The sequence below is a fragment of the Lepidochelys olivacea genome (assembly GCF_965140295.1).
Source record: "Lepidochelys olivacea isolate rLepOli2 genome assembly, chromosome: 1".
In the NCBI taxonomy this organism is placed as follows: domain Eukaryota; kingdom Metazoa; phylum Chordata; order Testudines; family Cheloniidae; genus Lepidochelys; species Lepidochelys olivacea.
Window position 1 is genome coordinate 260,231,625 of NC_140411.1, and position 14,079 is coordinate 260,245,703.

The window sequence follows — 14,079 nt, forward strand, 5'->3', positions numbered from 1 at the left end:
CACATGTGCCAGTGTAAGGGGCACTGCTGGCTCTGCAAACTTCTTGAGGGTAACCGACAGAAGGGTAAGAGGACAGGTCATGGACATTAGCAACACACCTCGAAGAGCAACAGTTACCAAAGGTCAGTAACCACTTTGAGTGCTTGCTCATGTCCATTCCATGCTAGGTGACTCAAGCAGTATTCCCAGAGGTGGGCTCAGAGCTCACTGACATGCTGATTGCAACACAGCTCTACCCAAACTAAGTCACAGGCCTGTTGGGTGATGGCGTAGTGGGACGCAAAGGTATAAATTGACCACCATGTCATGGCCCTGGAAATAGCCAGGATTGGTAACTGCATGAGGAACGCAGCAGAAACCTGTACTCTTGTAGAGCAAGTGGTCACAGTGGAACAAGCACAGATGCAGGTGGTGTTAGGAAAGCCTTGAAAGAGCACGGTTGTTCCAAGCAACCGACACGGGTGGTAAGAAAGAGGATGTGGAGCTGGTGGCATCCCTTATCGCAGCACACATGCACAGGGCTCCAGGGGATGCTGGGGCCAGCCCTATGGATATCACTGAGGGGAAATCTCTGGCAACTGCATGCAACACACAGAGCTAGCAAGGTATCAGCATGACTTGAAGAATCTGCAATTCAAGGAAGCTTTGCATCTCCTCTTCCTGTTCTAGAATGCAGGGGAGAATGGTTCCCTCAGATTAACAACCAACTGGGAAGGGGTTGGAATACACAGAACAGCCATGGTAATGAGAAGCCTGTTCTGCTTCTCCCCTCCCATGCCAGTTACTGCTGGGGAGCCAGAATACTTTGGCTGTTGCCCCACTAAAGCACCTTCAAAAAGTGTACAAGTGTAAAGCGGACCTGCGTAAAGAATGTGGGGGGTCAATCTAGTTCCAAGGGCAGCCCTCCACCTGGCTTTACTCACCTCTTAGCAGTCTGAGGGACCTAAGTGCCATGGAGACTAAACATACTAGATATGGTCCCTTCAATGCAGGCATAAAGCATGTGGTGGAGGGGGCAGGATATGAGGGAAGCAGAGCACCCTATGGAGAGATGACTCTGAACTCCAGGGACTGTCGCCTTGGTACTTTCTCCAAGCATTAAGTTTACGAGAGTTGCCATACCAGATCACAACAGGGTAACATCTAGTCCAGTTTCTTGTTCCCATCAGAGTCCACTACCAGGTGCAGATACCCTGAAGTAGGCCATCGTGGAATAACTTCCCCTATAGGGGAAATTTCCTCCTAAGAAGATGAATTACATTCTGGAGCAGGAGGGCTTGTGTTTTTGGTATACCAGCTCCCTGTTCACACTCACAAAAACGGACTGGGGAAAGGAAGGGGGGTCATGGTGGTGAGAGAATTTTCATTGTGCTGCAGGAACCCTCTTGCAAAGAAAGCATGGTGCAGAAGGTAGGACATGAAGCCCCAAGTTACCATGGTGACCCAGCTAAAGCTAAATATGAATAAGATTCACAGCAAAAGCAATCTCAGATTTTACCCAGACATTCATAAAGCAAGAGGCAGGAGGGCTGGTATTTTTGAAAATATCTGTAGTTTTATTTGTCTGAGGCAGACCCCAGAGCTGCACAGGACTGTTCCAGATGTTAAGCGGTCTCCTCTTTAGCGATACGATCTTTCTTGAGTGGTCCCTGCAAAAAACCCAAACACGCAGTTACCTAGCAGACCTGACCATCTCCCCAGCGTTGGAGACCCCACCGTCCTCAGTACCTCATTGTGGAAGATTATCTTTGCTTTGAACCACTAATGAAGACAATGGCCACAGGCCTACTTGTGGTGCAGATCTTAGCTTAAGTGTGTGGCTGAACTTGAAGCAAGCAGCAGAAATGGAGGCTGGTGAAGCTACACTGCTATTCACCATCTCAAACTAACAGTTTAAATATAAAATCTGGCACCACCTAGTGGCAAAGCTAACTTTAGAGCCATCATCACTGCCTCCTCTTCCTGAGAAAGCACTAAGCAGCTTATAAATAGCTCCACCTCTTGAAAGCCTGCAGTGTTAAATGGTGGATGAAATCTTACTCAAAACCAGTATTTGCCACATTAAAAACTGTTCAAGAAGGGACCAGAGATCTGCTGTTTCTCACCAAGGACAGATCAGATACTCAGTGTGCCATGGGCAGAGAGAGCCTGCTCTGCTGCCTGCAGCAACCTGCGCACGGTTCCCTGGAGCTGTGCTCAGAAGGAAGGCAGCATGGAATGTCTCCTCATGCCTGTCGGATACTGTGTCCAGTGCTAGTTCCACGGCCTCATCACCGAACAGCCCATATGCTGGGGCAGGGGCAGCATCCAAGCCTCACCCAGCTCCAGGTAACAAGGGCTACGTAGATGAAATGAGTTCACAATCACAAGGGTCTTGAAAAAATGAACCTCCCACAGGATTCCAAACTTCATCTGGACAGTTACACAGCCTTGGAACAAACCCCTGTGCTGTGCTTCGTGAGTACACGTGTGCCAGTGACCCAATGGCTGAGTTAATAACAGCAGTTCTCACGGTGGGAACACACTGCATTGGCACCCACCTCTGTCCAAGTCTGCACAGACGCATGCTTGTGCAGCAAGACAATACAAAGGTATGCAATACAAAACTGAGCTCCAGGGGATCAATGCCCTTACCATGAAAGCCTTCTTCTCCTCCACCGTCTGGAAGCGGCCGTGACCAAATTTGGAAGTTGTGTCAATAAACTTCAAGTCAATCTTCTCCAGGGCCCGACGCTTTGTCTGCACAAGCAGGGACTGTGGGGAAGAGACATGTTCAAATGTAGCAGCCCAGGTCACCAATTTTCAGCAGAGGACCTGCATTCCCTGCTAGAATTTGCCTTAACTGGGTATTTTAAAATGAGATTTCTGTGGGCAACACACATGATCCAAACCACCATCACAGCAAGGAGCTGAAGAGCCTGGTAACACACCGGCTGCTCTAACAGCAGTGTTGGCAAGTCACTCCGTTATCACACCAACCAAGGCAGGAGCACAGGGGGATGGAGTGGTCACCACAGGTTAGCATTAACAGGCAGAAGGAAAAGCTATTGTACAAGAGAAGCTTCATGAGCCACATGAGCTCTCAAACGCATCGGCGTCCTTCATTAACAACAAAACGCAGGTCGTAGCATTCCAGAGAGACTATTAGCCCAGCGCCCCAGCAGTGGCACTGGTAAGCGTTTCGGAAGAGCAGTGCACTAGCATTAGGCAGCGTGCACTCCTGTGTTAGGGCATCACTTTCTCTTCCCAAGTCTTCTCCTCTAGCTTGCTATGGAAAGCCCTACCCATTATCAAACAAGACAACGTTCTGGGGTAAAGGGACTCTAATTTGAAGCATGCGGCAAGGCAGAACAGAGAATCCTGGCTCCCTCCCACAGACTGGCAGAACCAATATTCTTGCATTTCTCACCTTGCGCAGAGTTAGGACTCTCTTCTTGGTCCCAACCACACAGCCTTTCAACATGATAAAATCATTGGTCACTTCCCCATAGTGGACAAAACCGCCCTGAGTAGAGAGAGGATGGTTAAACACACAGTACCATGCAGTAGCAGTAAGTACTGGCCTAAACTGAACCGTACCTTCTGATTTTGCGGGTGCCGAGGTTCCTGCACAGCACACATGCTGGCTCTAAAGGGGTCACGGCCAGCAGACCTCCCTCCCAGGGAAACCCCCAGGGTAAGGGAGAGTCCCTGGAAGCATAGGTACAAGAGCTCTGAGCAGCCCAAGACATGAAGGGCAGACCGGAGGAGGTAAGTAAGAGGTGTGGCCAGAGTGGCAGCTATTTTGTGCTGCTGGATGGCTCCGCAGGGAGCTGTGGCAGCCCAGCATTCACTAGAGCAGCCTCTGGAGATTTTAGTCCTTTCACGCTGCTATGTCATGGGCTCTGACACAGGGATTATGCTTTCCCAGCAAGCCACAAGCTACTTTTCAGTTAGCTCTTCCCACCCCCCCACCTTTCCACTTGTCCTGCCTGGCTGCCTCTTGCTCTTCCACTGCACTGAGCTGGCACATTACACTGGCTCATCCCCTAAGGCAGACAGCATGACTTATAAATGCTTCACTACTCAGCTTCCTATCTAAGACTCCCCAGAGCGACAACCTGGCTAGCCACTTTGCCCTAAATGAAATCTCCCAGCTACCACCGATTCTCTCTTCAGCCAAGAACCAAAAAAAAAATAAAATAAAAATATTCAGGCCTAAAGAGGCGAACATTTCTTTTAATTTTTTGGCTAAAACTTCAGTGTTCGAGGCCTCTGTGAGGGCCTTCTAGCTGCACACTACTGAAAGGCAACCATTTAATGATCCACAGCAACAGCACACTGTCATGGAAGTCAAATCAAAAGCTTCTCCAGCTGAAAAGAGCTGAGAATTTTAGGCCGACAGAATTATCCAAGCTGAAAACACAGGAGCCCAATTTTTGCAAAAACTTGCCTGGGGGGTCTAAGGCCCAAGAGTGATCAGGACCATGGTAAAGGGACACAAACTTGAAATCTAGACAATGAACCAGTTGTTTCTGGTCCTACACCTGCTTGAGTCCTCCCTCCAATCCTTGTGGCCTTTACAACAGACACAAGTGTAATTTTTAAGTTGACACCATTCTCTTAAGTTGCAACCAAACACAGCTCAGCAATCCACAGTACTATACTTGTGTAATATTGATAGAGAAGAATGCAACCAAAGGAATCAATATCGTTTCCTGCAGTACCTGAGCTTTTCCGTATTGACTAGACTAGAATAAGTGGTTTGGTTTATGAGCTCACAGTCCAGGATTACATTCCCATACCCTTTCCACACACTTAACCTTTAACAGCTGGAAAGCCACTCACCAGAGGGTTAATGCTCTTGTCTGACAGATCGTAGTCAGTTGATGCATTGTTTTTGATCAGCTTTCCGTCCTTGATTTGGTAACCTTGGCCAATCTTGTAGACCTAAGATGACAAAAGGAGAATGCTATTTTGCATGTGCAAATGGTTTGACAGGAGCAAAGACCCTAACCCAGAAACAGCAGTTCAAATCCATATGAAATTTGTTGAGCACACAGAAATGTAGAAATCAAATGTGGCTGGTGTTTAGGGGCAGCAATTAAGAGCCTCAAATATTGTCTCTATCATGAAGCCAATGCCTCAGTCACTGCATTTTAACTTGTCACCAGGGCACCCTATTAACAGAAATAAATCAAAAGTATTTTAACATACTTAGAACTGGTGTACACAGAGGCTCTTGGCCACCTACCCATTTCATAAAAAACCCTTAATTTCAATTATGCTGAATTTCCGGATTTCAACTTATTATTAACGGCAACAATACCTACCAAGATAGTATCACAGCGTGTTTTATGTGAGTGGGTTAAAGTAGCTTTATCCCCATTTTTATGGGTGGAGAAAAGTTTAAGGGTATGTCTACACAGCAAAGAAAACCTGCACCTGGCCTGTGCCAACCAACGTGGACTGAAGCTGCGGGGCTGTTTCATTGCTGTGTAGACTAGTGGGCTTGAGCTGGAGCCCAGGCTTCAGGACCCTGTGAGGCGGGAGGGTCCCAGAGCTTGGGCTCCAGCCCAAGCCCATGAGTCTACATAGCAATGAAAACAGCCCTAGGGCCCAAGCCCTGCAAGCCCAAGCCAGCTGCCATGCAGCCAGCCACAGGGTTTCTTTGCTGTGTAAACATCCCTCAGTGACCTGCCCAAGGTCACAACCATTCAGTGGCAGAGCTGAGAGCAGAACCCAAGTGTCCTACTCACTGGACAACTCCTCCTCCTTTTTTGGTGTGACTATTCATCAGCCTCTCCTTCTCCAACTGGTTTGCTGTGATATGTTTAAACATAAATAGGACCCTACCAAATTCACAGTCCATTTTAATAAAATTCACGGTTGTGGGATTTAAAAAAAAATCTTCTATTTCATTGTTTCGATATTTAAATCTGAAATTTCAGTTTTAACCATGGAGGTCCAGTCCAGGGGGCAGAAAGAAGAGGAGAGTATCGTGGCACTGCCCCCCTTACTTCTGTGCTGCTGCTGGCGGTGCTGCCTTCAGAGCTGGGCAGCTAAGAGTGGCAGATGCTGGATGGGAACTGCGCCACAACCAGAAGCAATGCAGAAGTGAGGGTGGCATGATAGTGCCACACTTACTTCTGTGCTGGCTGTGAAGGTGGGTCTGACCTGCCCCCGGGAGCAGCCCATGCAGGAGAAGAGGAAGGGACCACCCCGCCCAATGCCCTGGGCAGTCACTCACTCAAAAGGCCATCCCTCCCCTCCCGCATATCATGCCACCCTTACTTCTGTGTTGCCACTGTTGGCAACGCGGTCTTCAGAGCTGGATGGCTGGGGGCACCAGCTCTGAAGGCAGCGCAGAAATAAGGGTGGCAATACCATGACCCCCCCTTACAATAGCCAGATTTCACAGGGGAGACCAGATTTTACGGTCTGCGATATGTTTTCCACAGCCATTAATTTGGTAGGGCCCTAAATATAATACAACAAAGCAGCTTAAGTGCTGGTCCTAGGCACAGTCTGAGCTCACTGTAGACCACTGCCCTTCAGCACAGGGCCAACCAGTAGCGGGGTGCAGATCTGGCAGTTTTCATTAAGCACCTATACATACTAACAAGTTACATGTTGTTGGTAAGTAATAGTAAGCTAGGGATGCTGAATTACTTTGTAGGCCTGCAACTCTAGTCAAACAAAGCCTGAATTGTAGTCTGAAACTTTCAGTCTGCTTGAGGATTCTGCAGTGACCTTGACAATCCATCCGGGGGAACCAGGACTCGTTTGTCCAGGACACTTCAATATGCATCTCAGACTCTTACCTTCTTATTAATTTCTGTGCGATGGTGGTATCCCTTCTGACCAGCTCGGGCCACAGAGAAAGCCACGCGAGCAGGATGCCAAGCACCAATGCAGGCTACTTTCCGCAGACCCCTGTGGGTCTTGCGGGGCAGCTTTTTGGTATGCCAGCGGCTGGTGACCCCTAAAAGAAGAAAACAAAACATTACAGCCCTATAAGACTGTCATAACTGCTCAGCTGTGGCATGTGCCTTTTTTACAGAGGTGTTTATCATTAACCTGTGACGACACTATGCACACAGTTTGTGGCTGCTGCGTAATGAGAATGTGTATCCAGTGCAACACCAACAGAAATTCAGATCAGTGTACCGATTAGGCGTGGGTGTTGGGAATAACTACTCTCTGTGGAAAACCCACCCACAGCTGCCCGTGTTTTCCCAAACTGTTCCCTGGGTGCTGTTCTCAGAAGGAAGGCAGCATGGAATGATTCCTCATGGATGTCGGATGCTGTCCCCAGCACGTATTCCATGGCCTCATCATTGAACAGTCCATTTTTGATGTGAGAGCAACATGAAGATACCCCTCTGACCCATGGCCTATGTACCAGGGCAACAGAGTGTGTGGGGATTACAAACAACTCTCCACTAAACTCTGGGTTCTGGTCAGACTGAAGCCTTGGGGAAACAAGAGGGAGGCGGCCATAACATCTACCTTTGTATCCCTTGCCCTTGGTGACTCCAATCACATCTATCATCTCATCTTGGCCAAAGACAGTTGACACAGGAACCTGCTGTTCCAGCTTCTCCCGGGCCCAATCCACTTTCTCAGCAATGGTGCCACCATTCACTTGGATCTCCATCAGGTGAGACTTCTTCTGCCGCAGCGGAAGCAAACGCATCTGGAAGACAGACCTCACATTAGCAATATTATAACCCAGGCAAAGTGCTGAGATCTCTAGTGCAATCTATCTTTCTGAGATGCACATCCTGGTCTGATGGATTTTTCCACCTTTGCTGTATCCCAGTCACAATATACACAATGCTTGGAAGACTGAAGCTCTGAGGGTAAGGGGAAGAGTTATCAAGACTGTACAATGACGTACGTAGACAGGCCTACGTTTCTGGCAGCCAGATCACCAAAGGGAATGAGAGGAAAAGCAGTAAAGACACAAGGTGGGTTAGGTAATATCTTTTATTGAACCAATTTCTGTTGGAGAGAGAGAAACTTTTGAACTTACACAGAGCAGCAGTAATACATGCCTCACACTGCCCTTACAGCTGGTCGCCAGGCTGAGGATCTTAAAGACAAAGCCTCTGGGACTGAGTACCAGCCTAAGTAAGGTGACATCACACCCAGTGTTCTACACTATATTTGGGAAAAGGGGGACTGACATTAAAATGCTGACAGCAGCTGCACGCCCCCCTTTGCTGCTTGCCACAAGAGGCCATCTCTAAATATTAGTCTTGTGAGCAGACAGCTTACTCCACTTATTCCCACACAGGAGATCCTATTACATTTCTCAGTCTGGAAGTATTTGGCACTCACACAGGGGTGGGAAGGAGAGGAGAGTTTCACACTGCTTAGCAATGACCTAATTAATATAAGCCACTGATGGTCTCCACAGAAGAGCACTGCCCGCATATCCTTGCGGTCTGAAGCTATAGTAGCCATCCATTTTTTAAAACCAAGTGAAGGAGATGTCCTGGGATCCTCTGGCCCCCATGGAAAGGAGGCTAAAACATTCAATCCTATTTTTAACTAACTATAATCAGAGAGAGGAAGTGGTCTACTGGTCTGAGCACAGGATGGAGGCCAAGAACTCAAGTTCCAATGCCAGCTCTGACGCACGCCTACATACACACGTGTGCACGCACCAGGTTACTGTAGACTATCCAAACTCAGTTTTCACACCTGTAAAATGGGGATGGGGCTCCTTAACTCTGAAGGGGTACAGCAAGGATTTGTTAGTCGTTTGCATAAGCCTTTGAAGTCAAGAATAATACCATACCCAGCTTTTATATTGTGCTTTACTGATTAAAGTGCTTTACAATGGAACTCAGTATCATTATCCCCATGTACAGATGTGAAACCGAGGCACAAGAGGGGAAGTGACTCACCCAAGTTCACTCAGCAGACCAGTAGCTGAGCTGGGAATAGAGCCCAGGTCTTTGGAGTCCTAGTCCAGTGAGCTATCCAGTAGAGTAGACTACACTCCCTCCATAACTATTAGGTATTAATACTGAGCACCAGATTTGGGGAACAGGGAATATGAGAGCAGCAGTGGAGTGAGTTTCTGTAGAGAATGGCAGGACCACCCTAGCCCTTGTGGATTCTCTGTATCCCAAAGTGTGAGCCCTCTTTGTGAAGGAGTCAGAACACTCACCTGAGTGTGAGCTATGACTCGGATAACCTGGCAGTACTTCTTCATGCTACTGAAATCCTTCTCTAGCTGCTTTTTGCCCTCCTCATCCTGCCACTTCTTGCAATACTTGGTGAAGGCCTTCTTCTTGGACTTGTGCCTTCAGGAGCAGAGCAGAGAGGGTATGGCTTAGCCCTTCATCAGTCCCCCAACGAAAGGGGGGTGAGCGGAAGGAGCTGCCACCCAAGTTGGTTTCGGCTCATTGCCAGCTTCTAAGGAATCTTTTCCACCAGCAAGCGGAGCCTGGAGCTCATCAGACAGAGGCTGAGCTGCCAGAGCTGAGCGGAGCTGCCATGAATTCATCCAAAGCATATTAATATACACAGTATAAAACATTCACAAAATATCAAAGCACTGCTCTGCAACACGACAGTGCCTATCAGCTGATTAAAGTCCTACATCTTTCAACCCTGGACTACAGCTGACGTAAGAGGACACCGATGCAATACCCAATATCTTGGCAGTGTGGGAAGTTCATGAAGAGCATCTAGGAGAAATACTTCCTAATCCCATAGGCAAAGGAGAACTTGACAACCCCACTGAAGCCCTACTGTCAGAGTGACCTTATAGGAAGGCATGACAGCAATGCATGGAAGAGTGATGAGAAAAAAAAATCTCCCCCCCCCCCCCCGAGAAAAAAGGACTATGCTCAACACTCAGCGAAAAGCAACAAAGGCAATTTTCTTATGTCCATCCACAGGAAAAAACATCATGTGTAGTGTGTTCATGCAGACATCAGACAGTTCACTTGATCCCCAAGCCCCACCATGAACAGCACTTGACAAGCAGTGAGCAATTACTGTTCCAGCCAGTTGCGGTTTTATACTATTATGTGATCAGACTAAAACTTCAGCCTAGCACCTAGATCCCCACGGGCCAACCACTGGCTGTGATGTGGGAGCCTTGAAGTGAATTGTTCAGACTAAAAACCGCAATAGCACTACACTCATTCAACAAAGCCAGCAATGCAAGGAACACAGACTGAGGTCCCTCCCTCCATGTTTTTTACCAGTTCTTGTAGAAGCGTCTCTTGCACTCATCACTGATGTGCTCAGCAAAGATGGTCTTGAAGGTGCGGAGGCCACGGGGAGTCTGCACATAGCCCACGATGCCCACAATGACCATGGGAGGAGTCTCTACCACTGTGACTGCCTCTACCACTTCCTTCTTGTTCACCTCTGGGAAGGACAAAAAACACATTGTGCCAATTAGCACCACAGCAGATGAACCACCACCACCACCCCAAAAGTATCAGGAGGGGCCAGTGACCCCCTAAAAGGTCTTCACGCAGCTGGAGTCAGTGGGATCCACGGGCCAGGGGACCTTGATTAGCCACCTGAGCTATTAAGCACCCTAAGGGTATAATGGTGACTAGATGCTATACTTAAACCCAAGGTTGGCCCTGTGATGTAAAATGGAGTAGCCAAATTGAGCTGCGTGGTGGCTGATAACAGAACTACATTCAGGACTCGACAGTCAGCAAAAAGCGCCAGAAGCGATTTCCTTATGTCCGCCCGTCGAAAAAATATCATCATAAGTAGCCTGCTACAACACAGCTCTACCAGTGGGGCTCCTTGGCAAGTCACCCACACACCCCAAGAACAGCCGTTACAGTAAAATAATACACCAATCACCAGCTGGGCACAAAGTCTGGAACTGGCGAGGAGGACATATCCACTAGCCTTTGGGAGCTTGCTTTTATAACTAGCAACTGGAAACAACAGCTGAGGAGCCAGTGTAAAGAACAGCAAGGACTTGGCAGAAATCAGACTGGAATCAAACCCAGGGACCCATGTGAACCTGACAGTCTCCTCCCACTGCCTCAGTGAAGGGAAAAAAAGCTGTACAGTGACCTCCTATAACAAGAGCAGCAGAGAATACATACTGGATCCAGGCCTGTCCACTTCCCGGACAATGTGGGTCATGCCAGACTTGTACCCAAGAAAGGCAGTGAGGTGAATGGGTTTGCTGGGGTCATCCTTGGGAAAGCTCTTCACTTTGCCCCGATGTCGACGACTGCGTTTGCGGGGCAGAAAGCCCAGGGATCCATGTCTGGGAGCTGAGAACTTACGGTGCGACTACAAAACAAAGGAGATACTTTTAACACTCATGTTGCCTGAGTGACTAATTTGCCCCTAATGGCATACTAGTTGCTGTCTCTCTTGTTCCCTTTGAGGGGGCCATTACATAGGCATACCAGTATGTCCTGCCTTCTACAAGTTCCTCTCCTCCACACCAGCTCTCCTCTGTTTTACCATTTTAGAATGGTGACTACATCAGGGCCTTACATGTGTCAGATTTGTTCACGACTGAGGAAAATTTAAAGACACAATACAAAGGTTTTTTGGAGGATGAGGTTCTGAACACCCAAAGTGCCATTCTAACTAAATGTCTTAAGGGGAAAGCAAAAATTAATGGACACACCTGGGAATCCTTATAGATTACAGACGTTAATAGCAAAATGTGATTCTACTCTGAAAAGTGACATGACAAAAACTGCTCCATGGGGTCTACCTTTGTTGGAATCACTTTTAGATGAAATGTGATTAGCTTACAAAAACAAGGTTTTCTTAACTGCCAGCTCTGCACACTCACCCTAAGATTTAAGTGTCTAGATAGGTTACATAAGATCATAAGAAGTGTGAGACCAACTCAGGCTAATAGTCCATCCAATCTAGTATCCTTATTGGAATAGTGGCAAACACTACATGCTTAAGGAACCTGCAAGAAGCCCTATAATAGACAATTCTGGGCTCACTTGATCCATGTAATTTAACTACAGTGCCCTCATTTTCCAGAAGTCAAACCCTCTTGAATTCTAAAACTTTTAGCTTTATCTTGTGGCAGCTACTCTAGTAGTGTGTTGCTTTTAAAGTTCATCAAGCAATCCCCAGTTTCTTGCAAATTGCCTGTAAGACCCAGCAACAACAGGCTCTGCAAGACCAAATGCTGCCACTTGGACGCGTGCAAACTCCCCTCCTCCCCCCCACACTTCAAAACAGCTTTAGACATTATTACTCTGAGAAGATCTGGCCCTGCAACTGGAATTCCCTCAGCAATACTAGTGGCACACAAGCTAGACAAGGCTTCACCTTACACTCAACTGCACTGCCTTGCCAGGCTAGCAAAAGTCAAGCCAGCAAAAGCGCATTTTAGCCCTAAAGTCAGCATTTCAGACTTTGACATATACAGGTGGCAGATCTGCCACCGCCTGTCCCTTTTCAGAGCGAAGCCTCACTTTAAAGAGTGACGGGAGTGAGTCAACCACAGCTGAAGCCCCCATCAATAAGCTTTGGGCTGCAGCCCATCCGTAGCCCCCGATCTCCCGAAGAGGAGTGAGACGCTACAGGCAGCGCCCCGCTCTTGGCGGGGAACAGGCCGCAGGAAGTTACGGGAGGCCCGGACAACGCCATGCGGCGGCTCTGCAAAGCCCAGCTGTCCCGTGGTGCCAGGCGGGCTCTCCCCAGTCCTTCCCCCACCCCCGCCGGCAGCTAACACGTGTGAGAGCCGCCTACAAACGATTCTAACTCGGGGGGGGCTCTGCAGCCGCCCCCCCGCCCCCACCCCCGGGCCGTCATAGTCCTTCCTCCCCCGCTTCCCGCTCTCCAAGCCCAGGCAGCGAGTGTCCGTCCGCCCCTCCCTCCCGCCCGTCAGGGGGCCGCTCTCCGGCCCCGTCTCCCCTCCCCGCCAAGAAATGGGCCCCGCGCTGCCTCCAGCAGGGCCCCCGTGGAATCGGGGGGCAGAAGCGGAGGCGGCCGGGGCCGGGATGGCGACGATGCCCGGCGATGGTGAGACCCGGCCCCGCGCCCGCCCCAACACCACTCACCATCCCGCCAGGCAGGCGCACCGAATTAGTAGAAAGGGGCGGGTAGGCCGCGCACACGTTATTTATAGCCGCTTCCACGGCGCCTTGCGTAAGGGCGTACGATCACCGTTACGCATGCGCGTTCACACGTCATCCTTTCCCTCCTCCTCCCCCCTCCCGTCGTACGGCGGTGCGCGAGGAGCTATGGCTCATGGTTAGGGCCACACTTCTTGAGAAAGCGAATTCCTAATGCCAATAGGATCATTTCAGGTTTCAGAGCAGCAGCCGTGTTAGTCTGTATTCGCAAAAAGAAAAGGAGTACTTGTGGCACCTTAGAGACTAACCAATTTATTTGAGCATAAGCTTTCGTGAGCTACGGCTCACTTCATCAGATGCATCACTGATGCTCAGTCAGAGCAGGGGAGGGGGGCACCTGGGCAGTAACAGGAGCCAAGCTGGGGATGGGAGTCCAGGCCCTGCACCCCTCTTCCTGGGATTCACTGAGACTCTCAGCCAGCCAGTAAAACGGAAGCTTTATTGGACAACAGTCTAAAACAGAGCTTGTGGGTACAACCAGGACCCCTCACTCAAGTCCTCTGGGGGAGCAGAGAGCTTAGACCCCAGCCCTGGGGTTCCCTGCGTTCCACCATCCAGCACCAAACTGAACCTAAACCCCCGCAGCAGGCTCCCTCCTGCAGCCCCTGTTCACATTCCTGGGCAGAGGTGTTACCTCCCCCTCCTGCCTCAGATTACAGGCTCTCAGGTCTCCCATTGAAACTCCCCTGCCACATTCCCAGGTCAACACTCCCCCCTCCCTGCTGCATCACATCTCTCCCCCCTTCAAGACTGAACTGAGCGGAGTCACTCTGACCAGTGACCTGGGGAAGTTCAGGGCCCCCTCTCCGGGACAACGCATCCTCTATCAGGTTGGCACTTCGCTTTACGTGGACCACGTCCATGTCGTAATCCTGCAGGAGCAGGCGCCACCTCAGGAGCTTGGCGTTGGCTCCTTTCATCTGGTGCAGCCAGGTCAGGGGAGAGTGGTCGGTGTACACGGTGAAGTGTCGCCCGAAGA

General features: G+C 49.4%; 1 protein-coding gene across 1 annotated transcript; it reads right to left on the reverse strand.

The window, feature by feature from the left end:
• Nucleotides 1-1,535: 1,535 nt before the first annotated feature.
• RPL3 (ribosomal protein L3) lies at nt 1,536-13,140 on the reverse strand. The gene is made up of 10 exons (XM_084624088.1): nt 13,026-13,140; nt 11,085-11,277; nt 10,209-10,377; nt 9,164-9,299; nt 7,492-7,678; nt 6,804-6,964; nt 4,828-4,929; nt 3,410-3,505; nt 2,635-2,754; nt 1,536-1,649 (listed from the first exon to the last, which is right to left on the reverse strand). The coding sequence occupies exons 1-10, from the start codon at nt 13,026-13,028 to the stop codon at nt 1,605-1,607; spliced, it is 1,212 nt and encodes a 403-aa protein (XP_084480214.1). The 5' UTR covers nt 13,029-13,140; the 3' UTR covers nt 1,536-1,604.
• Between the last annotated feature and the right edge of the window lie 939 nt (nt 13,141-14,079).